At 53.5% G+C, this 25110-nt stretch overlaps 7 protein-coding genes across 7 annotated transcripts; 4 read left to right on the top strand and 3 right to left on the bottom strand.

Moving 5' to 3' along the window:
• Nucleotides 1-1042: 1042 nt before the first annotated feature.
• Nucleotides 1043-1510, top strand: J4E90_006926 (uncharacterized protein; the record flags this gene model as incomplete). Its single annotated transcript, XM_051436468.1, has 1 exon — nt 1043-1510. One exon carries the CDS (start codon nt 1043-1045, stop codon nt 1508-1510), a length of 468 nt encoding a protein of 155 aa, XP_051289214.1.
• A 557-nt stretch (nt 1511-2067) lies between these two features.
• On the bottom strand, nt 2068-5148 carry J4E90_006925 (uncharacterized protein; the record flags this gene model as incomplete). Its single annotated transcript, XM_051436467.1, has 2 exons — nt 2068-4832; nt 4884-5148. The coding sequence occupies 2 exons, from the start codon at nt 5146-5148 to the stop codon at nt 2068-2070; spliced, it is 3030 nt and encodes a 1009-aa protein (XP_051289213.1).
• A 1055-nt stretch (nt 5149-6203) lies between these two features.
• Nucleotides 6204-8027, bottom strand: J4E90_006924 (uncharacterized protein; the record flags this gene model as incomplete). The annotated part of the gene is made up of 5 exons (XM_051436466.1): nt 6204-6784; nt 6837-7149; nt 7197-7445; nt 7493-7753; nt 7809-8027. The coding sequence occupies 5 exons, from the start codon at nt 8025-8027 to the stop codon at nt 6204-6206; spliced, it is 1623 nt and encodes a 540-aa protein (XP_051289212.1).
• Nucleotides 8028-11230: 3203 nt separating this feature from the next.
• On the top strand, nt 11231-12994 carry J4E90_006923 (uncharacterized protein; the record flags this gene model as incomplete). Its single annotated transcript, XM_051436465.1, has 1 exon — nt 11231-12994. One exon carries the CDS (start codon nt 11231-11233, stop codon nt 12992-12994), a length of 1764 nt encoding a protein of 587 aa, XP_051289211.1.
• Nucleotides 12995-13409: 415 nt separating this feature from the next.
• Nucleotides 13410-15057, bottom strand: J4E90_006922 (uncharacterized protein; the record flags this gene model as incomplete). The annotated part of the gene is made up of 2 exons (XM_051436464.1): nt 13410-13605; nt 13658-15057. The coding sequence occupies 2 exons, from the start codon at nt 15055-15057 to the stop codon at nt 13410-13412; spliced, it is 1596 nt and encodes a 531-aa protein (XP_051289210.1).
• A 3269-nt stretch (nt 15058-18326) lies between these two features.
• J4E90_006921 (uncharacterized protein) lies at nt 18327-20444 on the top strand (the record flags this gene model as incomplete). The annotated part of the gene is made up of 4 exons (XM_051436463.1): nt 18327-18888; nt 18939-19363; nt 19413-20292; nt 20344-20444. The coding sequence occupies 4 exons, from the start codon at nt 18327-18329 to the stop codon at nt 20442-20444; spliced, it is 1968 nt and encodes a 655-aa protein (XP_051289209.1).
• Nucleotides 20445-20911: 467 nt separating this feature from the next.
• Nucleotides 20912-24487, top strand: J4E90_006920 (uncharacterized protein; the record flags this gene model as incomplete). Its single annotated transcript, XM_051436462.1, has 4 exons — nt 20912-23083; nt 23137-23209; nt 23258-24047; nt 24100-24487. The coding sequence occupies 4 exons, from the start codon at nt 20912-20914 to the stop codon at nt 24485-24487; spliced, it is 3423 nt and encodes a 1140-aa protein (XP_051289208.1).
• Between the last annotated feature and the right edge of the window lie 623 nt (nt 24488-25110).

Raw genomic sequence — 25110 nt, 5'->3', positions numbered from 1 at the left:
CGACGACATCGCGCAGCCCTACGCGGAAGACATGGCCGGCTTTTCTAAAATATCGCGATGCTGCGCTCAGGCTGTGCGGGCTGGATTTGAATGGGTCTGGATTGACACATGCTGTATTGATAAGAGAAGTAGTGCTGGGTTGTCAGAAGCGATCAATTCAATGTACAGATGGTATTGGAATGCCGCGATCTGCTACGTTTTCATCTCAGATCTTTCCGGCGACAATAGATATCTTCAATCATCACGATGGTTCAAAAGAGGATGGACGTTACAAGAGCTCCTTGCGCCGGATACCATGGAGTTCTATGACTCGGACTGGATTTTTCTGGGCACCAAGACGAGCCTTGTGGAACCAATCTTCGCCGCAACGAAGATCAACAAACAATACCTACTTGATCGAACCGTGATCGAGAACGCTAGCATAGCAGCGAAGTTCAGTTGGGCCTCCGGTAGAGTGACGACGCGCGAAGAAGATCTGGCATACTGCTTACTCGGCCTCGTGCAGGTGAACATGCCGATGTTGTACGGCGAGGGCCGGGGCGCCTTCTACCGGTTGCAATTAGAAATCATCAAACAGAATAACGACCATACCATCTTCGCCTGGGCTCCCGTTCATCTACCATATGGTTCCCTGGGCCTCTTCGCATCTTCACCTGCACAATTCGCGAACGCGGCTGGTTTCCGGCCCATTGCTACGCGAGAAAGGCAGCCTACAACTTACGAGATGACCAATCATGGTCTCAGTATCACTATCCCTTGCATATATCGCCGGGCTGGTATAATTGCACTTCTGGACTGCTCAGACTCGACTGGAATGCGTTTTGGGGTTGATCTAGCATGCACTGGTACTTCAACATATAGAAGACTAAATACGCCCCTTTCGGAAGTGGATGATGTAGAGGCCAAGCAAGCGACCACAAAAACTATCTATATTGAGACACGGAGCAGAAGTCTTGAAGAGTCGTCTGGATATTTTAGTAAGATGACAGTGCACAATATGTCAGAACCGAGTCGGATTGGCCGCATCGCCACAGGAGATTTAATGGAACTCCATCCCGACTACCGAGATGTTTTGTACGAGATTCAGGATCTTGATCTGCCGCAGGACGACTTCAATTCGACTTTAAAAGACCAAATCATTAACGATGGCGAGTTCCTCAGTTTTGTGATCATATTGCACGACCTCGTTGGCTACCTGTTCTTCTTAGGTATGTACGGAGGTCGTCCATGGATTCATGCATCACCTTACGTCCCTGCCCGGTGGGCGGAAGAAGTGAACGAGAAACGCAAATTGTTCGAAGCTGGAACGGGGGATCAATCCATCCCTGGGCAACAGAATCACTTCACAGACCATCTTAGTTTCCCTATCGAAGGAGGTCTTAAGCTGGAGGCGATAGAAAGGAAGACACGCTCCGAAGAGATTTTACTATGGAATCTTGAAATATCCATCAAGGACACGAGAAAGCAGGCAGCACTGTGGCAACTCATGCACGGGGAGATGTGGATTTGAAAATTTCATTCGACAAATTTCTACTTTTTCCCCAGAGATGTGGTGTGCGAGAAATCATCGTCACTTATGCGTGTTAGAGCAGTGTTGACTACAGTAAAGAATCGAGACAACTTAGGAGCTTAACGCGTTAGTAGGAATTGCAGGATAACATAAGACGCCTTAAGAATAGCACTACTTTAGACAGAATACTAAACAGGTTTGCAGCCTACATAGAGATATAAGCTGCAAAATAGAGTAGTTGACGTTATTGTAGGCTCTGAGATAATTTACATTTTGTAGAACGAGGTGACACCTCGTCAGAGCAGAGTTTTCAACTTACAACAGTGAAGTAAAATCGACAATCCAGCTGCTATTGCAGTCACGTATAAACGAGGTCTGATATGCATCTAACAGGTCGATCGACCGCCCAACCTTTGAGATCACATCATCACATTGTATTGCACACTACAGGCCGTGTATCCAACACGGGTCAATACAAAAAGCTTAAACGGCACGTGAAACTACCAGGATTCGTATTTCGAACGGCTCGACAGTATCAACGTCACTATGATGAACGCTTAAGCATAAGCCAGCCTCTCCTCCGTCCACCCCGGCCTCAAGTACTCAGAGTCAAAGTTCGAGCTCCAGCTACTCTCAATAGCATACTCCTGCACAAGCTGCACATCAACCTGTGCGCCCTCCTCTGACTGCGCCCACACACTCAAACCAATAACATTGTCACCGGAGTAGTTGAGGATCCCCGGTGGAACAGGGAACTTGATCTCATTGCCGACGTACGGGTTGAAGCGGGCGTATTGGTAACCATTGACGAAGAGCTGCGCACGGATGGTCTTCGAGCCCACGGCATTGAGGACGAAAGCGAAAGAAGCATCGACTTCAGCAGGTACGCCAAGAGGGATGGTCGTGCGGTAGAACTTGATGTCTGCGCCTTCGAAACCAGTGGATGGTGAGCCAGATGCCCATTCAGAGTCGTCGAAACCGGGGAGATGCCATCCGAGACGCTCAGCTGTGAGACCACCTTCAGCAAGAGGACCACGAACAGGGTCGAGTAGCGCATCTTCACCACCGGCTTCACCAGCAATCTTCCAGGATGTGAACTCTGCGCCTTCGAGAGTGGCACGGAGGATACCGCGGGGGTCGGTAGCACCACCACGCAGATCGTGACCGGTGTTGTCCTGTGCGACGAGCAAAACGTTGGTGCTGTTCTCGTAAACAGTGGCATTGGCGAAAGACAGTGTCATGTTGCCAATGCCTAGGGTGGTGTTGCCCAACCACGATCCGACCAACTCACCGTTCAACCATGCGCTCCAGCCAAAGGCGAGGCCACCCTGAACGGAAAGCTGCACACCGGTGGCCGCGCCGTCGAAGTATCCGCGGAAGAGATGGAAGCTGTTGTGGAAGCCATACTCGTCAACGTAGAGAACAGGCAGGGTGTCGGGCTTGGTAGGGTTGGGGGTGTTGGTGTGGTCAGCGACCACCCAAGCAGCACCGCTGTCATCGTACTCGGGCATCTTCTCTGGGAGTCCTTCATTCATCTTCCAATTGCCTAGAGTCGGAAGGTTGATGGTGCCGTTGAAAGCAGCGACATGTGCCTTCAAGCTACCGTAGGATGTGCGTGAGGTTGCTAGTTCCTTCCCGTTCCATGATAGTGTCTTCGCACTGCCAGTGGCAAAGACTTCAATGTCGGTGCTGTTCATGATGTCACCCTTGAGAGCGAGACAATCAGCATCTAGAGCTACACTGCGGACGAGGTATGGGCCCTGGACCAGCACGGATTGGTCGACCGGTGCGAAGGGATTGTTCGAGAGATTAGGGGCCCAGAAGAGGTATGCAGTGGGTTTGTCAGCGACAACAACCTTGACACCGTTGTCAAACTGACACACATTCATGCCGGAAACCTTCTGAATGTTGGTTGTTAGACCGTGAGCTTCGGCATGGAAAGTCGCGTTCGAGCTGGTACCGCTGCTGACTAGGGAGCCCTTCGTAGCACCCTTGACGTGGAACTCAACAGACTCTCCGACACCAGTCGACAGTACCACAACTGGCTTGTGATCAACCATAGCATATGTGAGAACCTCAGCAGTAGAGTAGGTCAAGGTGTTGTTGCCCATGGCGAAGTCGGTGACAAGAATCTTGGACTGATGGCCGTCGAGAACAATGGAGCCCGCATGCTGAGGAATAGTCAAGTTTCCTACGGAAGTGCTGACATGTAGCTTGAACGATTCCTTGGTGGCAGACGAAGACGTGGAGTGAATGGTGACGTAGAAGGCAGCGTTGGTAAGGGGGTTGCGGAGCTCGCTAGCCTCGACCGCCGGGTTTGTGGAGTATGAGCTGGAGTTACCGAGACGGTTGGTGACGGTGAGATCATCAGCAACGCGGGTGAACATAGCCAAGTTCTTGGTCTCGTAAAACTTGGCGCCGATCTCACGGTTCTCGCTGATGGGACTGCTGTAGTCGTAGGAAGTAGCTGTGACTGGAGCAGCTAGAGCACCCCAGTTCGTTCCTCCGAACATCATGTACAGCGACACCGCGGTAACACGCTGAGAAATGAGGTTGCGATAGAACAAGTTGGCGAAGTCGGCTCCGATATCAGCAGGGCAGCCTCCCTCAGGTCCACCCCATGGGTTGTAAGAGCCACCCTGGAATTCCGGGAAGAAGCTTGGCTGGGTAGGAGATACCTCCACGAAATGGTCGTAGTAGTCGATGACCTGGTAGGCTACGTATTCTCCGTTGGTACCAGTGCACTCATCCAGGTTGCATGACCAGCACGACGGGTAACTGTCCAAGCCAGCAACATCGACGTTACCGACAGCGCCAGGCGCATAGTCTTTACTCCAGCTCTTGGTGTTCATGTTCGGGTCGTTGTGGATGAGAGGGACATCAATACCGTTGGCTCGTGCAGAGTCTTCTAGTGCTTGCATGTATCTCCCGGCAGCATCGTTGGGGATCTTTTCATCACGGTCGTTCCATTGCTCGCCGTACTCGTTTTCGATCTGGTAGACCAGTGCGTTGCCACCCTTGGTCACGAGATGCTTGGAGGTGAGTTCGGAGAACTTGGCGAAGTAGGGGTCCAAAGCCTGAAGATATCTTGGGTCGTCGTCTCTTAGCTTGCCGTAGGCTCCTGTCGTGAGCCACAGTGGAAAGCCTCCGGCGTTGGCTTCAGCGTTGACATATGGACCTGGCCTCGTGATGACATACAAGCCAACACGTTCCGCAATCTCAAAGAGCTTCGTGAAGTCATGCGCGCCGCTCTCAAAGTCCAGGGTCTGGTTGTTAGCACTGTGGTAAGCCCAGTTGCCGTAGAACGCGAAAGCCGTGAATCCTGTTCGTTGTCAGCATCGGCTCATAGTACGTGGCGAGTTGATGAATTTACCCGCCGCCTTGATCTTCTCCAATAGATCTTCCCAAACCTCGTAGACTGGAATACGCCAGTAGTGAATCTCTCCACTAAAGACGAATAGGCGCTTCCCATTGACCTTGAAGGAGTAATGGTCCCATTGTACGACATCGTTTAGACCATTGTCGTGTAGTGGCCATGCACTGGGTGTGTTGTTTTGAGCATTGACACCAGATCCATTGGGTAGAGTTGCCAACGAAGACAGAGCCGAGAGCCACGAGAGCCCTACGAGAGTCTTCATGATGGATGCAGGATGGAGATGTCGAGGCCAATGAGCGCTGTCGCCGTTGCATCGGACATGCTGAGGGTATAAGAGCACTACGCAGGTACCAAGCCCCAGTCTACCCCGAATTGCGTACAAGACACTAATGCCGCGCTATGATGGAATGCATTGTGGATTGCGGGGATGTCAAGGTCGTCTCAATGGTGGAATTGAGATGCCCATGCTCGGACGCTGGGCTAGGGTGCGCCGAGGCCCGGGTAAACGTTGTCGACATCACATCGGCGGCGGGTGCATTGCGCAGATAGGTTAGCATCACGGACATCTTGCATTGTTTCCGCTCGGTCAAGCTGTTGAACAGGAAACCGGAAGAGAAGAGGAAGTTTTGCGTGATCATGACCTGGGTTGAAGAACTTGGGAACGGCGGTTGATCCCAAACAAGTTCGTTCAATTCTCATTCCCGGCATGGACCGGTCGACACCGCGTCTTCGGGCTCCGCGACGATGCATCAATCAGAGGCGTCTATTGATGAGAAGTCAAATATCAAATACCCAAGCTTTTGTTGTGAGATGGTATGTACACGCTGGTGGAGAGGCACTCGTGGGTGGCGGCGGCAGGAAGCTCGGGGTAATGCAGCCGAGGTGTTTACCCGCGTCTACTTTGCGCGAAACATTTGGTGGTAGATAAAAAGATTGTCTTTTGAGTATACAAGACACGACCGCGATCAGTAAACATAGGATACACGTGTGTCCAGATGGACATTGGATGTGATTAGAAGATGCCGTCGCGTTGCCTCAGGAGCTTCCCTACACTAGTGCAAGCACTGACCCTTGACGCGCTAGCTACAAGAAAAGCGCGTCTACGCATCTGTGCTCACCCTTCCACCCCGACACGATCTTCTCCACAATACCGGATAGTACACAATCACCTCATACAAATCAAAACTGAACAGGTCCGGAACCAAAATTAGACTAATGATGAGCAAATATGGAAGCGTAGCGTCAATGGAGGCTCTAGGGTGTTCGATTTTTCCCTTGAATGGGGTGCGACCCAAATACACGTCGTACTCTGATAATCTACTCGTTGTCCCTGACGTCGATGACGGTAGACTTGAACTTGCGCGCAGAGATCTTCCGGTTGAACAGAATGTCAAGCTCACGGTATGAGCGGCCCTTGAGCTCAGGGAGGCCGAAGTATGCGCTGATGAAGCAGACGCAAGCTGTACCGCCCCACACGTATCCACACTTCCCAGCCATGTTCCAGCCCGTGGGATTGAGCATCTGCGAGGCTAAGTAGATCATGGGAATCTCGGCGACATAGTATGCGGCTCGGCCAACACCAGTGCTTAGCGCGCGGAGACGGACGGATGATGTTTCCGCGATGATGGAGTATGAGATCGGACCCATGGCTCCTGCGAAGACGAACGAGATGACGATGCCCAAACAAGCTTGGGCGTAGTTGGTCGCGCTGCTCTGGGGGATAGAAGCGCAGATCCCGAGAACGAAGAGCAGGCAGATGTTGATGGCGGTGCCCCCGAGATAAATTGTGCGGCGGCCGAAAAAGTTGCTGAGAGGCCACGCGCAGATGTTGGCTACCAGCTGCAGGCACGAGTTGATCAAGTTAAGCTTGAATGAGAAGTCAGATGACATTCCAGCCTCTGCGGATAGTCAGCTTTGCATCTCTAAGGGCTGTGGCGATTCTTGACTTACGCTCGAAGAAGAATGTTGCTTGGTTGGCAATCAGGTTGCCGGCGAAGTTCTGAGACGCGTAGATCAAGCAGGTAATGAGTGTTCGGCGAAGGTCGACTCCCTTCACGAGGTCGAGCAGGGAAGGCTCGCCGCCCTTGTGTGCTTCGATCTGTACTGTGCGTTCCATCATAGCAAGCGTGTCTTCGGCGGCCGCTTGAGTTCCGTTTCTACGACCAAGGCGCTTGATGGACTTCAGCGCCTGTTCCTTGCGCCCTCTGCGCACTAGCCACCATGGCGACTCGGGTGCAAAGAAGATGAGAACCATAAGAGGGGTCTATGACTGTCAGCTATCGTAAGGAAACATACGAACGATGTACTTACGGGAAACACCCACTGTAGGGCCAGAGGACCTCTCCACGCCCACTCGTCGTTCCGCTTGTTGTAGCTGTAGGTCGCAGCAGCGACAATGATGCTTCCAATAGACCAAGACATCTGAAGTGTAGCCGTGCAGGCACCACGAAGAACCAGAGGGACGACCTCACTGGCGTAGGCCGGCGAGTTGGCGATGAACATGCCCCATGGGATACCTTCGAAAGCTTGCCCAATGACGAGAACCGCGAGCGAATCCGCCTGGATATTGTCAGTCCATGAAATCACATCTGGGATGGAATACTTACGAAGAAAGAGATGAAGATTGTCGCATTCATCAGCATGAGTGCCAGTAAAGTAGTCCAGCGGTAACCAAGACGGTTGGTGATTGGGCCAGCGAGAAAGACTCCAATGAAAGCACCGCATTGGCCGGCTTGGAAGAGTGAACTCTGCCATTTGGTGGGAATGGTCTTGCCGACTTCGCCAGCGACTTGCACGCCATATCGTTCTTTGAACGCCGCAAGAGCAACAAAGTTACCGTTCAAAAACATGTCGAAAGACTCCATGACCTGTTCGGTGTCAGCAAAATCTTCTTGGAGATGCTAGCAGGGGCCTAGGACTCACGATAGTAAAGCAGAAGATGAAAGCCCAAAAGCAAGCCATGGGGTGGTCCCTCATGGCCTCCCACATTCCCATATCATGTTCGCGGCTTTCAGCTGCCTGCGCATCTGTCATGAGCTCCTTGTCCTCGAAGATCTCAGCCTGGCGACTGAGGCTCTTCTCCAGGACTCCATCGTCGACCGCAGGGGTACCATCTCGCTTGGGTTCGGCAAAGCCCGCCATTTCGAGTTAGCGTGTAAGTTGATTGGACGCCACGAAGAGCAAAGAACGAATAAGCAAAAGCCGATGCCAGAAGCCAAGCAGACATGGTGAGCTTGGAGAGCTTATATACTGTATGCACTCTAGATTCGACCTCGGCGTGGGTACGCTCTGCTATCATCAACCCACTTGAACCCACGGGGCCCCGCGACAAGCTTTCAAGGGTGCTTGTCACGTTGATGGGTCTTGATTGGCGGGTCTCTGGGGTAGGAGGAGGCCGGGGTCCGAGCAGAGCCGCGCAGCACTCTCTAGCCTGAAACGTCATGCTATGGAGACCTGCTATTGATGCGAAATTCGAAAGCTAGGAAATAGTTGTAGCTTGTTTGGGTGATCTTGCCGTACAACAGTGGATAGAAGAGCCGCGCGACACAAGTGTTGCGGAAGTACTCCCTCAAGCACATTAGTGAGGCTGGAAAGTGGGATGACAACGTCGGTAGACCTCGTGTGCGCGGTGTACATGAGGCGAATGGGAATGCTGCGGAAGTATGCAGGAGTGCTATCTCCGATCTCACTTGTTACTGATGCCCATCAAAATCAGACTCAAAGGAGGGTAGTAAGCCCGCTACCGACCACGATTGTTGTTGATGATTGCTATGCCTTCAATTGCGCGAGTTTTGAGCTCAAGGTTCCACCCCCATGGAGAAATTCTGGGGACTACGAATTCTTTGCAGGGTATCGCCTGTAGACCCCAAGTCCAAATTCTCGATCGACCTGAGATCGCCTGTGTGCACAGCAATGGACTCGTACGAGCGGCCAATGTCGGAGACTACGGCCAGTCATGGGCAAGCGTCGGTGGATCCATGAGCACTATGAATCCTCAATGGCATGATTCCCAATACACTTAGTCTGTGGAGCAAGTGTCATTCGTTGGCAGTATCCGTTGGAGAAGACAAGAGATTCATCCAACGCGGTAAGAGCTACGGACGCCGACGGGATACAACTTGCAAACAAACAACCACCAACACATTGATCTGACGAGGAATTCCCAGTGTTCTGGGTAGGTTTCCGTCTGGGTACATGGTTTCTGTTTGTATCGCATAGTAATCAAAGCTACGGCAATCTGCGGAATAAGCCTACGCTGCGCCTTCTAGAAGCCAGGTCGGCAGGCATCAGAGTTCAGCACGTATACCGCTTTCAGGAAGCGGGCCGCATACCATTGTTGACATTTGCACGTGAGAATGAAACCCCTAAGTGCTGTCTTGTTCTACTTACGACTGTCGCTCGCTCAAGCAGTGAAGGCGGGTTGTTCGCAAGCCACCCAGCTGCACGGCTGAGAGCCACGACGTAGCTGCGACTGGTACGTCTTCCAAACATGAACGGATGAGTCCAACATCGGTCCAACATGTCTTGCAAGATACTGCCTGAGCGTTCATAGGCCCCGCGAGGTCTTCACTCCTGGTTCGCAGCATTGTCTGTGAGCAAATTCTATAGACCCATTGAGTCATGCCGTACCACATTGAAAGTTGTTGCGACAAAGCTCTAAGACAGGGACGTTCCAGTCCGTAGCCGTTCAAGGGTAGCATCTTCCGATGCAGAAGTCCGTTGTGTCACCCCATTCAAGAAAAAAAACCGAGCACCCTGGAGCCTACATTAACAGGTAAAGATGCAAAATATGCAACCCGACGTCAACTTAGACTCCAGCTTATCCAGTTTTCTCTCGAATGGGTGGTGCGAAACAAATGTTCTAAGACTAATATTTCGATCCGGGTATTGATTTTGGAGACTAAATGATGTGCGATGATGGACCTGCCGAACATCCGGGTCTGCATGTACTGGATTCTGCGTGGATTAGACGCAGTGTGTATAACATACTTACTTATAGTCGGGTAGAATCTTGCAGATGCAGGCATACTCTCTCACAAGGCTGCTTCCTGAACGAGAAGGCGCTGTAAGACTACGCAGCCAGCAGCGGAAAGCTCAGATCGCGCCATAACGATAACCGGAACTCAGCGAACGATTTTGGATAAGATCACCGGCGCATGTATGAATGAGACACATCGTATTCATGTAATGGCCCAGCGGCTTCCGCGCACGGTATTGGCAGGCGTCCTGAGCCGACGAGGCAGCGGCAAGCCAGGCGACATGGCGCAGAACGCCACGGCGGCACGGCTGGGGGCTGACAAACAAGGAAAAGCGAGGACCTTGATATCGCTACAGCAAAGCCGTACAGCCAAGCACGCATGTAGCGGGCTGAATTGAAAGCATGTGGGTGGCATGGTAATGGCGGGGGAGATGCACGCGAACTGACTGCCGAAGCTAGCTCTTCTTGGCGTGCCAGTAGCGCCGCATCGGACCGCCGTGTGCTCGCCTCGCCTCCATCTTTATCGCGTCCATCTTCTCTTTCGTGCAACACCAAGAACGCCCTAACTACAACGGGGCCACGTTGACAGGCTGTCAAAGCAAGTTTCCTATCTTTTCGGAAGCATACGCGCCTGCAGTTGTACAGCCTAGCGGTGTCCTTACCCACGACCCCACCGGGAAGAAAACAGCGTCCATACCTTCCATCTGCATTTCGCGATTGGCTGGACGGAAACGAGAACGACCTCCCCGGCCTCACGTTTGTGCCTGAGGCCCTTCTTTTGTGTTGGCGAGCAGATTCTCGCCGTCATGAAGCAAACAGTCCCAGATAGCGCCACCAGGCTGCAAAGTTCCAGCCCGATACGTCACAGTTTGCTCGCTCTCCAACCATACACCTATTGGTCTTGTCGCTGCGGCTGTAGTGCTCTCGCTATCGGTGCCTATTTTGGAGATGTCGAACGCCCTTTTGCAGCTCGCTTGTGGCGGTGAACAGTAGAAGTCGAGCTGTCGTTTCCAGCGTTCCAACCTGGGTGGCAATGATAGACGTTACATTGTATGATTGGACGCTCTTGCCTAGAAGCAGGGATTCATTCCATGGTACGTTTGATACATGTAAGGGAGAGTGGAGAATCGCTACCGTGGAGAGAGTCGACCATGGCCCTATGCATTACGTCTTCTTCCGTAAAGATACGGCTTCTTACTGTGATCCACGCGTGACTGGGGAAAATTTCGCATTTCTCCAACCAGTTATTTCAGATATCCCGGCATTCAGCAAGCGGAAGCTCGAACTCTTGTTACAGAGAAGCGCCAATCCTTACAGGAAGCAACTCTCGAGGACCGTGGACCTTGCGATGATGAAAGTCGACATAATGGAGCAGACTCCAAGCAAACCTGCTTCTACCGTCCGTCCATGGATGAAGCCTGATAGTGTCTCTGGGGTCTTGAGGAACAGTTACGAATATATCTATGGCAAACTCAAGTTAGTGAACGGCCGGGTGGACGGCATGGAAGCGCAAATGACGCATCTCAAACAGCTTGTCGAAGACGTTAAGATCAAGTCCGAAGCAGATAACCAAGCACTGCAAAGCGATATTGATGCTCAGAAGGCGCAGAATCAGCAGCTGCGAAACGAACTGGATGCTGAGAGGGATCGAAACCAGCGACTAGAGACTACGATTAAGAATTCACAACAGTCAATCACCCGGACCGGTCAACAGTTGAATGATCTCTCCAACCGGTTTCATGCCCACGAGACTATCACTACTGCGAAGTTGCAAAGGACATTTCGAATCGTGCCAGATCTCACGCAACGGATTGAGTCGCTGGAACGGTCTGGCAATACCTACAGTCAGGGTATCGTCGAACTGAGAAAGGACCTAGTAGATCGCTTCGAGACAGCAGTGGTTCATACCCAAGAAGGCTTGCGTCACAACCAAACCGCCTATATCAATGGTCTAGGACTCCTCAGAAATGAGACGGCGGAAAAGCTCGCTACTCTGACAGACCACCTCTCCACCGCTGTTGATACCGTGCAAGCACAATCCCGCGAACATACGGAAGCGTTCCAAAAGACGGCTCTGGTTCTGGACCGTAACTCCCAACGTATCGAAGAGCTCGGAAATGCGATGGTAGAACCACAGTTCCTGGAAGGCATGAAACACCGCGTCGAAGAGCTTGAGAATGCTGTGGAATCACATGATGCGGCACTGCAAGCTTCTCAGGCCTTAACGATCCGACTCGAGTCCCTAGATGCCCGACTGGGTGTGTCGGAAGTCGCCCTCTACTCTATACAAACGCCGACATTGACCCCTCCGACTGCCACAACAGCTACCGCGGCTCTCGACGATCTTCGGAACAAGGTTGACGCAACCTACTTACAGATGAAGAATGAACTTGCCTCATTGGTGAATTGCAAAGAGCGACTTGTCGCATTGGAAAAGCCCCGCGGTACCGCTGCATCTCGCAAACTTGACAATAGGATCTGCGTATTGGAAGAGAACTACACCAAGATCCGCAACGACCATCCAGAAATGACCACCAAGTGTGTTACCCACGAGCAGTTTGCTGCAGCAAGGGAATCCCTTGCTGCCTCCCTCAACACGATGATTCGAAACCACCGGGACGAGGTGAAGCAGTTGATCCAAGGCCCAGAAGTGGCACAGCCTGCCCGAGCACCGGCACCACAGTCGGCGTATACATCACCACCGGGAACGAATCTGACACACCCTGGACCGACGCGTGATACCTGGCCACCAAATACACCATCCACTCCGGTGGCGTTCCAACAGGCTATAATACATATGCAGCACGCACTGGCACTTGCAGGGAATGCTGTGTCTGAAGTTAGGCAAGGAACTCAGCCAGTCGCCGATACCATTGATCTCACTGGACCTGGACAACCCACGTTCTTTCGACAGATGCCTAAGAATCGACAACGAACTGAGCGATCGGAGCAGCAGGAGGCTCAGCAATTAACGCAACAGCAAACGCAACAACAAGCTCAACAACAGGCCCAGCAGCAGGCACAGCGACCGGCACAACAACAACATCTGAATCAACATCCTCCATCAATTGCCATGGGCGTCATGCAGCAAAGGCCAGAACCGGGAATGCAAATGGAATGGTCATCCTAAGGTCATCACGATGTGCGATTGCCCATGAGACGGCAATCACAATAGGCTGGGGGTGATACCATGTATTTGGATGCACAGATTACTGAGATCCTAGAATCTGAGTGAAATGCATCAGTGGAAACCTAGGGGTGAATAGGTGATGTGTTGGGCGCTGTAGAAGGGGTTTAGCTCATATGCTATGGTATACTTATAACCTATTTATACGTCTTAATGCGTATGAGAGTGACGTGTGTCGAAGTGATGTCCCATCACGAAGCCAGAGTCTTTCACCACACTGGTATTACGATAGCGATATCAGTGTCGTAAGGACGATGATGACGTGATAGTATGGGTGACGCTTGACTCATCGCCGCGCTAATGCATGCTGTAGTATATTGTATTTTACATTTTTACTGTTTACTTCTCATCACGGCGCCTAGTTCTTGGGCTTGTACTCTGAGGGGTTGACCATAAGCTCGGGCCTGACGTACTTGTCAAAGTCCGACTCGCTGATGACCTCGAGCTTGAGCGCAGCCTCCTTGAGCGTAAGGTTGTTCTTGTGGGCGTATTTGGCGGTCTTGCTAGCGGCGTCGTATCCGATGACGGGGTTGAGGCAGGTGACGAGCATGAGACTGCGTTAAGTTAGCTATGTGATGACTGCGTAATTGGAACAAAGGCACTTACCTCTCGCTCATGATAGAGCTGATGCGCTTCTCATCCGCCTCAAGACCAGCAACGAGGTTCTTCTCGAAACTTCTCATGCCGTCGGCGAGCAGACGCGAGCTGTGGAGCAGGTTGCGGATCATGACGGGCTTGAAGACGTTGAGCTCGAAGTTACCCTGGGATCCAGCGAAGGTGGTAGCGGCCTGGTTACCGAAGACCTGGGCGCAGACCATGGTGAGGGATTCGCACTGTGTGGGGTTGACCTTTCCAGGCATGATGGAGGAACCGGGCTCGTTCTCGGGCAGCTTCAGCTCACCGAGACCGCATCGGGGGCCAGAGCCGAGGAAACGGATGTCTTGGGCGATCTTGAACAGAGAGGTTGCGAGGGTGTTGAGCTGGCCGTGGGCCTCGACGATGGCGTCGTGGGCAGCGAGCGCTTCGAACTTGTTGGGTGCCGTGACGAAGTCCTTGCCGGTCATTTTGCTCACTTCCGAAGCAATGTCCTCTGCGAAACCCTTGAAGGTGTTGATGCCAGTTCCGACGGCGGTTCCGCCCTGGGCCAGCATCTTGAGGCGCGGAAGACAGGTCTTTATCCGCTCAATGCCAAAGTCGAGCTGCTGTACGTAGCCAGAGAACTCCTGGCCGAGGGTCAGGGGTGTGGCATCCTGCAAGTGTGTCCTGCCAATCTTGATCAAGCTCTCCCACTGGTCGGCCTTTTTCTTCAGCGCGTCCCTCAGGCTGGCAAGGGCGGGCAGGAGCGACTCCTCAAAGTCGAGAACGGCGGCGATGTGCATGACGGTGGGAAAGGTGTCGTTAGACGAGGCGGACATGTTGACGTGGTCGTTGGGGTGGACGGGCTTCTTGGAGCCCATGGTGCCGCCGAGGATCTCAATGGCGCGGTTGGAGATGACTTCGTTCGCGTTCATGTTGGACTGGGTGCCGGAGCCCGTCTGCCAGACAACGAGGGGGAAGTGGTCGATGAGCTTCAGCGAGGCCACCTCCTCAGCGGCCTGCTGGATAGCCTGGCCGAGCTTGGGGTCCAGCCCAAACTTCATGTTGACCGTGGCAGCGGCGCCCTTGAGGATACCGAAGGCGCGCACAATGGGCGGCGGCATGCGGTCCTGGGGCTGGTTGATCTTGAAGTTCTCGAGCGAGCGCTCCGTCTGGGCGCCCCAGTACTTGTCCGACGGGACCTGGATCTCGCCAAAGGCATCGCTTTCGGTGCGCGTGTTGGCCATGGTGCTGGTGACGCTGAACTGGCGGCGCTGGAAGAGGCTCTGCGTCTTCAGCGGGGTACGAGGAGTGGTGGAGAGGGCACGCGTGCTGCGGGCACAGCAGAAGGAGGGGCTGGCCTTTGCATGTGCGAGTGATCGTAATGCTCCGGCCTCGGCGGCGCGGAGCTTCGTTGCGCTTCGGAACATGGTAGCAGCAGCTGCTGGCGGGGGGCAGGATGGAGGGAGGGGGTGGAGAAGACGCCGAATTGGCTAATGGAGTGCGCAGCGGAACTAGAGCGCAAGTCGCAAGTCAAAAGACAGAAGATGGATAATTGGGATAATTGCTGCGACGCAAAATGCTGCCGTTCCGAGCTCTGACCTCATGCTCGCGGGAATTGCCTCCGGTCTCTCCCGCGGCATAACTCACCGTCACATGACTGGCGGGGTGCCAAGCCCAGAGTCGATGAAGGCTCCAAGAACGCAAACTTGAGCATGAAAGAATGTGGTCGGCGTGAATTTTCTGCTTACTTGTACCGCCAGCTCAGAGTACCGCCGCTCAGCACCATGTTCTCCTGCCGCTCGCCTTCCGCACTCCGGCGCCAAAGCCTCAGCATTCCAAGGTTAGCCCGTGATGCCTTCCGCATTGCAACGTCAAGCATTCCGTCGCCTCGTCTGCGCTGATGCGGCGTCTCGCTCATGTCCCACAGCCCCGGCCAGCCACTGTTCCAACTTTTTCCATTACCTCGCGCAGGACGCTTGTAGGGCCGCGTCTATGCCCTCTGCTCGCGACTCTGGCTCACCCTCTGCATATATATGCTTTGGCCGCTCCGGTCGGGCTAGTGGAACCTCTGCATAGCCACCGATCAAAAGCTTCGGCATTATCGGGCACACCCTGTTGAGTGAAACACACCTCGTACCGAGAGCCTGTCCCTACCCAAACTTCCGCCTGCATCGCGCCGCTGGGTACGGCTGAGGGTCCGATTTATTGGGTGATGATGAGGGCTCCCGCATTCGATACTGACGATCTAGAGCTATGAGGGCAAACGACCAAGTACGTCTGGAAGCTAGGTCGCTGCGTGACGCCTGGAACCAGGTGCCCTGCGCTTTCCGTCTTCCGACGACTGGTCATATTAGATTAACGTAGCGAGTCAAGTCGGAGTGCACCTGATCTGTCTCCACCATCCTTTCGATCCATGCTGGGCGCTCGCCTTCGAGCGTGCCAACGTAACATGGAGCTAATAACCCCTCATCTTCACCTACGGCCCAGTTCCAGCCTACACAAACACTCCTGTTTGCATCTGCGGTCTGCTGTCTTTTGCAGCCTGCTATTGTGTCTTCAAGCTCACTCCACCTTTGCATTACTCCGTCCGTGAAGCACGGCTTCAGCTGGGCCGCACGTACTTGCTTAGCCGCAGATAAGGCTCCCATGACGCTGATCGAGCCTTCTACCACGAACCCCTCTGCCCAACGACTGCCTCAATCAAGGCCGAGTTGTTCTGACAGTTGTTCGCAATCGATACACGATAGCGTCAACATCCGCGTCCCTCCAGACCTTTGCTCGCCACCGATCGACACAGCTTACGAAACGACACAGCTCGTGAAAAAAGGTGCAAGACGTCTGTGGAACTGCTCGTATGGCTGAGTCTGAATACGGCGCCGGTCCCTGGGTTCACGATAGGATAGGCGCTCGAAACTCAGATGCAGAGCTGACTGCCCCGCTTCTCGCCGCGCATACACCGTTCCAACAACAACTGCCAACGTTGTATCGAAATCCATACATGTCCAATAGCAGCCCCTCCATGTCTCAGGCTCAGGATGCACCAAATGTGTCTACCAGCAGCCACCCACAATTATGTCCAGCTTTGCCACCTATTGGAATGCGTCACCACTACTATGCTCCTCATGCACACTCGTACCAGTTCACAAACCCTCAAAGACCATCGCAAACCTGGAATGGGCCTCCGCACCTTTATCCCGGCCAGGCATTCTACGACCCTTCTCAGGGTGACCAGCTGCGCCATCATTTAGGAGCACCGGGTCACAACTTTCCGCTACTAGGGTCACCACATGCCGCGCCTCCCTCGAATCCCCGACATCGTCATGATTACAGAAGACACGATCACAGAATGAGTGCCGGGGCGGTGGCAGGTAGTATGCCTACTGACAATACACGCTTCCCTGAAGCACGGGGTTCAGTAGCACCCCCGGAAGCCCGGTTTCAGCATCCGCGACCGCCACTTCAACAAGCAGTCCACCCAGGTGAGGCACTGTATTCTGGATTGCCTGAACGTCCGTGGCCGTCACACGAGGTTCCAAGCCGCCGCTCAGACCGTAGCGTATCCCCGCGCACGTCGAATCGCCGTAACTTTGAACGATACTCGGTTGACCTCTCCCATTCCAGCACGTCGTCTGACGCAGAAGAAGCGGCTGCCCGTGCGCCGCCGCTGAGTCGTATGAGGCATCGATCCAGAGAAGTGCGGCCGCGTATCGCGGGCCGCTACCCGCCTCAATTCGATCCCAACATTGCTACCGCTCGCCAAATTGATCAATTGAAAAGCAGTCTTCAGCGCCATCTACCAAGTACGCTTCCAGAGAAAGCGTCCAAGGCTTGTGACATTTGCCAGAAAGACTATGCCGCTACACGCGTGTCGCCTACAGAAGAGGAAGAAATTGCGATTGAGCTCTCGTGTGGACACACGTTTGGAGAGTTCTGCATAAGTCAATGGGTAAGTGGTAGTCGCTTGGAGATAGCAGATGCTTGCTCACATGACCTAGTTTGATACGTGCAGAACACACAAGAACAAAGTTACCTGCCCCATGTGTCGGAAGCAGCTCATCGAAGCACCAGCACCCCGATTCATGCCGAGCATGATGCAGGGGCAAGCGTTTCTTGATCTGCTCGCTCGCCAGAATATGCACGTCACTGATCTCTACGGCCACTTTCAGCAGGCGTGAGCGCTGTGAGGAAAATGACTCAGGATGCGATTTTCAAAGCCATGATATCATTGTTTTACACGGGTGGCCTTGGCAGGTCAGTCGAGGCGTTGTAGATGGGTAGGGAGTTTTGGTGAGTGTTGCACACTAGGTGCGTAATTGGGGTGAAGAGGCATCAGAATGGATATGTACATAGCATGGTGATCAGCGGCATACAAACATCAGCATCTTTGTGGATAGCACTTTTGCATGTGCAGCCCTTGCGTCGATCTGGGCTCCACTTCCCGGGATGCCTGGAATTCATCGTTGCCCGGAGCCCACCTAGCCCCAAACATGCACCCCGCCATCAACACAAACCTGACCCGATACACCCAAACCCGTCAAACAAGACATCGTGTGAGATACTGCGCTGCATGACTGCTGTCGCCGATTGCTTGCGCCCCCACTGCCGCCTCTTTGCTTCTTCGTGCCTGCTTGCGCTCCACGCCTCTTAGCTGCTGCCATCCACCGCTCCTTCCCCGTCGCCCAGTAGCCATCGCGCCATGGAGGACAGCAACAGAGACAGCTTCCAAATGCCCGCCCCTCCCCCTCCACTACAGATCCGCGACAACGCAATGGATCGTCCAGGCACCCCGACGGGCGAGGCCTTCATGAGCCCGCAGCAGACGCCCCAGGGCAGCCCAAGCAAGCACCACCAGCCGCCCGGCGCATTCGATCTGCCGCATGTGTTCGAAAATGCCATGCGGCTGCTGCCCACCATGGGCTCGCCGTCCAAGACGAAGCCCGGATCGCCCACATCCCCCAACAAACTGCAGATCGGCAGCAATGGCGCTGACTACGGCAACATGGAGAGTCCCAGTTTCGCCCCGGGCAGCCCCACACGCAAGTCGAACCAGGAGAACACGCCCCCGAGTGGCCGTCCCGGCCTGCAGAAGGAGTCGAGCTACCTCACACACGCAGCACAGTCGCGGCAGGAGCCCTACAGGACGCGCGAGGACGGCCAGTCGACACGCTACATCAACGGTCCACAGCGCCTTTCCCCGGAAGAACTCGAGAAGGCGAGAAAGCCAGCCGTAAAGCGCCTGGCAAACGTGACCCAGCTGTGTAAGGCGTGACCCTCGTACTGTGACCATCAAGTACTAATGGCCATCTAGACTTCCTCGACTACTACTACGACCTCCTCACCTACGTACACAGCCGCCAAAGCCGCCTGACCCAGTTCAAGGCACAGAACCCTCCCCCTCCAGATACACCCGAAGAAGAGTACAACGATGCCCTCACACAGTACCTCGGCCGCGAGCGTGCCAACCTCCGCAAGCGACGCACCCGGTTAAGGCAGGGTGACTTCCAGATCCTCACACAAGTCGGTCAGGGTGGCTACGGTCAGGTCTACTTGGCCCAGAAGAAGGACTCGCGTGAGGTCTGCGCTCTGAAGGTCATGAGCAAGAAGTTGCTGTTCAAGCTGGACGAGGTTCGCCACGTCTTGACAGAGCGCGACATTCTGACCACTGCTAAGAGCGAGTGGTTGGTCCGCTTGCTCTACGCTTTTCAAGACGACAAGAGCATCTACCTTGCTATGGTGAGCCGCACTGATACCCAAAATTGAACAGTGCACTAACATCTGCTAGGAATACGTCCCTGGAGGCGACTTCCGAACCCTTCTCAACAACACTGGTGTTCTGCACAACCGGCATGCGCGCTTTTACATCGCCGAAATGTTCTCGTGTATCGACTCGCTACATCAGCTGGGTTACATCCATCGCGATCTGAAGCCCGAGAACTTCCTGATCGACAGCACCGGCCATGTGAAGCTGACCGACTTCGGTCTCGCAGCTGGTATCCTTGCGCCCTCCAAGATCGAGTCTATGCGAATCAAGCTCGAATCCGTCAGCGACGTCATTTCGCCATTCGGCCGGCCTATCGAAGAGCGATCGGCAGCCCAGCGACGAGAGAACTACCGCTCTCTTCGGGAGCGAGACGTCAACTACGCAAAGAGTATCGTTGGCAGTCCCGATTACATGGCACCCGAAGTATTGAAAGGCGATGAGTACGACTACACAGTCGACTACTGGAGTCTGGGATGCATGTTGTTCGAGGCCCTGGCCGGTTATCCGCCATTCGCCGGTGCCACAGTAGACGAGACCTGGCAAAACTTGAAGCAGTGGAAGAAGGTTCTACGGAAGCCCGTCTATGAAGACCCATCCTACTTCCTCTCGAAGCGCACATGGGACCTCATCATCCGTCTCGTGGCTTCCAAGTCTACCCGCTTCCGCAACATTTCCGAGATCCATGCCCATCAGTACTTCGCCGAAGTTGACTGGGCGAGGCTGAGAGAGCAGAAGGCACCCTTCGTACCGGAATTGGACAGTGAGACAGACGCTGGATACTTCGACGACTTCGGTAGCGAAGCCGACATGGCAAAATACAAGGAGGTACACGAGAAGCAGGCTGCGTTGGAGGCCATGCAGGACCGCAACGTCCAGATGGGCAAGGGTTTATTCGTTGGATGTAAGTCTCGATTGTCAAATGGGTTAATGTCAATCGCTAATCATACTGCAGTCACATTCCGCCACAAGAAGACAGCCGACGAGAACGGCAAGCCATCTAGCCCGAGAAAACCGCTCCCCATGGTTGAGGAGAACTTTGGCACGATATTCTGAGAACGTCCGTTTCGCTCTGCGTGTCGAGGCACTGGTTGCGTCGGCGCTTTCTCTCCTTCGTACATCTGTTTCTGTGTTCATCGCAGCGCCTGGAAGCTGTGAAGTCGAGACGAGCTACGAGATGCGTGCATGGTGCAGTCGCTTGCCAGGTCACACGTCGTAGTATGATTGTCACATTTGGCGTTTAGTTCGGATAGCATGGTTTATTGGGCGGGCAAGTGCGTTGCATGCATTCAAGACGTCGTGTATTAGTAGATGAGTACACGGATATGAAGGTAGTGATTACTGAGAACGCGTAATACAACCTGTCCTCAACGATGAATCAATCTAGTGGAGCCGCACGAAGTCACCTGACCGCGGGATCCTGGGCAACGCGCTAGTTGCTAGTGCCCGCCCGCGCGCCCTTTCGTCCCCTCAATCACAAAGCCCACTCCACCTTACGTCAACCCACATACGACACCACTACAATGCCCGGTCTAGTCCAGCGAGGACGAAAGCGCCCGTCGCGCGCTATCAGCGAGGATCTCGACGAATCTTCCGATGCCTCGTCCTCACATTCCACAAACGGCAAACGCGCCCGCCATGGCCGAGACGCGCCTTCCAGTTCTGCGCAGACGAACGGCGACCCGAACGGCTCGAGCGAACAGACTGAAGGCGATTTCAAAGCAGGCTCTCTCGTCAGGGTCAAGCTTGTCAATTTCGTTACATACACGGCTGCGGAGTTCCATTTAGGGCCAAGCCTAAACATGGTCATCGGCCCCAACGGCACAGGAAAGAGTACCTTGGTCTGCGCAATCTGTCTGGGTCTGGGATGGGGCAGCGAACACCTTGGAAGAGCCAAAGAGGTGGGACAATTCGTCAAACACGGCGCTGCCGAAGCCACCATCGAGATCGAGCTCGCAACGGGTCCTGGCAATGGCCCCAATCGCATTGTCAGGCGTGTCATACGCAAGCGCGACAACAAGTCTGTGTTCTTTCTTGACGGCCCACTTGTGGGGAAGAAAGATGTACAAGATATGGCCAGACAATATTCCATTCAGATCGACAACCTCTGCCAGTTTTTACCGCAAGACCGTGTAGTGGAGTTCGCGAGGATGAGCGACGTCGACCGATTACGAGAGACCCAACGCGCTGCAGCGCCTCCGCAGATGGTGAAATGGCATGACGAGTTGAAGGAATTGCGTACACAAGAACGCGCTTTGGAGACGAAGGAGAAGAACGAACGCAGCCATCTGGACATGCTGGAGAAAGCACAAACCGCAACAAAAGATGACGTAGATCGCTACCATCAACGAGAAGGCCTTTTGCGGAAGTCGAAGTGCTTGAAGTCGGTCAAGCCTATCATCGGGACGAAAATCCTCAAGACCGAGATTACTGCAGTAAAGGCAGAGATTCGAGACGCTAGACTGGAGCTCGATCAGATCAACATCGACATAGAACCAGCGCGAAGGGCTCAAGCAGAAGTCGAAACATATCAGAACGATATTGAGCAAATCGTAAACCTTCGAAAGAACCGCGTCGACATGATCAAGACACAGGCTGAAAAGCTCGCGACAAAGATTGAGACCGGCAAAGCGAAAGCGGCGGAAACTGACAATCAGATCAAAGCCGAATTGAGTTCGAAGAAAAAGCGCGCAGATGACATGGTTCGCCTCAACCGTGATATCACCAGGCTGGAAGCCCAGCGACAGGACCAACCCGCGCAATTCGACGCCGAGGCTTACGAGCAGCGCAAGTCAGATCTTCGCGACCAGATCTCTACTAACATGGGCCTCATTTCCGACAAAAGGAGTAGCATGAAAGAGCTAGCTACCCGCGCTGGTGTCGTGAAAGCCCGACACACGCAGCTGAAAGCTAATCAGGATCGGCTGAACACACAGAGCGGAAAGCAAGCCAGCCTTTTGATGAGAATTTCCCGCGAGACCGCTGCCGCATGGGAATGGATTCAAAGGAACAAATCCTCTCTGCAGTTGAAAGGTGAAGTCTTCGGGCCACCGATACTGGAATGTTCCGTCTTAGATCCCAAGTATGCTAAGGCCTTCGAGAGTCAATTGAAAAAGGGCGACCTCATTGCCATCACTTGTACCACCAACGAGGACTCGAAGATGCTGGGCAAGCGTCTGCTCAGTAACAAAGCCAACGGCGGCCAGGGACTCAGCGAAGTCTATCTTCGAACATCACTAAAGCCCCTCTCTTCGTATCAACCGCCCATGGCCAGGGCAGGCTTGGCCCAATACGGGTTTGAGGGGTATATTTTAGACTACGTCAAAGGACCCGACGAGGTCTTAGCCATGCTTTGCGAAGGTTGTAAACTGCATCAGATCGCGTATGCTGCAACACCACTATCTGATGCTGTACATAAGTTTGTGGAGGAGCAAAGCCCGATTCGTAGCTGGGTGAGTGGATCGGACACGTATCGCGTGATCTCACGCTACAACCAGTCTTCTACGTCCGTTATACCACTAAGACCAGCACAATCTTTCGTAGATCAGCCAGGCAATACGGATGAGTTGCGGGCCATCATTGAGGAACAAAAAGGGCTAGTACAAGAGGGAGAAGAGCTACGCGAGAACCACAAGATCCTCAAGGACGAAGTCAGCAAACTCGAAGGAGAGAATGAGGATTTCAAACAACAGAAGGTACATGCAACTGCCACTGGATGCAAATGCGCCAATTACTGACAATGTGGTAGGACGCTGTGCAAGCTGAGCAAGACGGCTTGAAGAAGGCTTTCGCCGAATGGGAAGCTCTACCCGACAAGATTGGTGGGTATCTTACATATGTGAGAAGGAGTCTTCGCTAACTATGTCTAGCATCGAAACAAGCCGACCTGCACAGCAAAACGCAGGAAAATGCAGAGACCACTGCCCGCATCAAAGCTATCAAAGCCGACGCTCGTGCTACACTACTGCAGGTCGCGAACCTGACACTTGAATATGCTGTAAGTCACGAACGATCGGTCACCGGAGTCCTGCTGACGATCCCACAGAAAGTTGTAACCCAAATGAGGGCATTCCACGAATCGCTTGTCGAGGCTGAGATCCGGCTCATCGAAGTCAAGTCGGAGCTTAGGGGCCTCATAAAAGAGAACAGCGCGATCCTGGACAGACAGAAAGCGCAAGAACATAAGATCAACGAGCGCACGAATCACGAGCGAGTTCTTCGGGCCAAGTACAGAGAGCTGCAAGAGGCTACGCAGAGCGACATTTACAGTCTCAGCGAAGAAGAAAGACAGATCGTCATGGAATACAAAGAGCTTCCCACACTCGAAGCCTTGGAGCTAGAGGTTCAGTCGGTCAATGCCCGGCTGGAGATGATGGCCGAAGGTAATCCTGGGGCGATCAGGGCCTATCAGAAGCGGGCGGGTGACATCGAGAAAACGCGTGAGAACCTGGAACAGTACGCTGCCAGTCTCGAAGAGATCAAAGAGAACATCACAAACATCCGCCAGAAGTGGGAGCCCGAACTTGACGTTCTCATTCGCAGGATCAGCGGGGCTTTCGCACACAACTTCGAGCAAATTGGATGCGCTGGTGAAGTCCAGGTGAACAAAGACGAAGACGACTTTGACAACTGGTCCGTCCAGATTTCAGTCCGTTTCCGGTAAGCTCAGACTATCGTGCTCATACGCAAACCTAGCTAATGATCCCAACAGAGAGAACGAGCCGCTCAGCGTATTGAACTCTCACCGCCAGTCCGGTGGCGAGCGCGCCGTGTCAACAATCTTCTACCTAATGGCATTACAAGACCTTGCCCAGTCACCATTCCGCGTCGTCGACGAAATCAACCAGGGTATGGATCCCCGCAACGAACGCATGGTACACGAGCGCATGGTGGATATTGCATGCCAAGAGAACACGAGTCAATACTTCCTCGTCACCCCCAAACTTCTGCCTGGTCTCAAGTACCACGAGAAGATGAAGGTACATGTCATCAACTCTGGAGAGCACATTCCAGTTGCACAGGGCGTTCAGGGTGAGTGGAACTTGTCCAGTATGGCTGAGATTGCATTGCGAGTGAGGAGGAGCGTTGCAGTTGCATGAGAACTGGAATCGCGTGGCGCAGACCATTACGATACGTGCGCGGGTGGGATGAACAAGAGTACGAATACCACGGCAGTCTAGTGTCGTTCATGGTTTGATATGTCTCACAGCGGATGTGTTTGGTAACAGCGTTGAGCAACCGCCATGCAGGTACGACGGACAGCAGTCAGCGACATTTACTGTACATCGAATGTTCTCAATCCTTCTTATCAGCGCTATTCTATAGCGCGCGCAGGATATATATTGAGGTACCCGTATCCGTACATGTGCATGCAACCGTTTCCTTGGATACATCGTGTTTGTGCGACCGCTAAAACGACTAAGCGTTCCTGTGTGCGACACCAACAGTTCAGGAATGCGTGTACCAGTTTGTTGAGCCGACTCTACTCGGGACCGATGCATTATACGAGCCTTTGAGCTGAAAGGCTGATGAGTTTCTCGTATGATACCTGGTATGCTGGCGCTGCTTACATGTATTATAGGCTGGGATGGGGCTATGGTTCGATGCACTTCGTACCAGGGTCACGTCATGGCGCAGGATTACCTGGGTAAGGTTGCATTGTGGCGAGCAAACTTAAGGGCGTTGAACCAACGAAGGAATGTGCGTTGGAGGTTGGAGAGGT

Source organism: Alternaria incomplexa (assembly GCF_024043165.1).
Source record: "Alternaria incomplexa strain BMP 0042 chromosome Unknown scaffold_10, whole genome shotgun sequence".
NCBI classification, from domain to species: domain Eukaryota; kingdom Fungi; phylum Ascomycota; class Dothideomycetes; order Pleosporales; family Pleosporaceae; genus Alternaria; species Alternaria incomplexa.
Note: the sequence above shows the minus strand (reverse complement) of the source record. Positions and strands in the feature narration are given on the sequence as shown.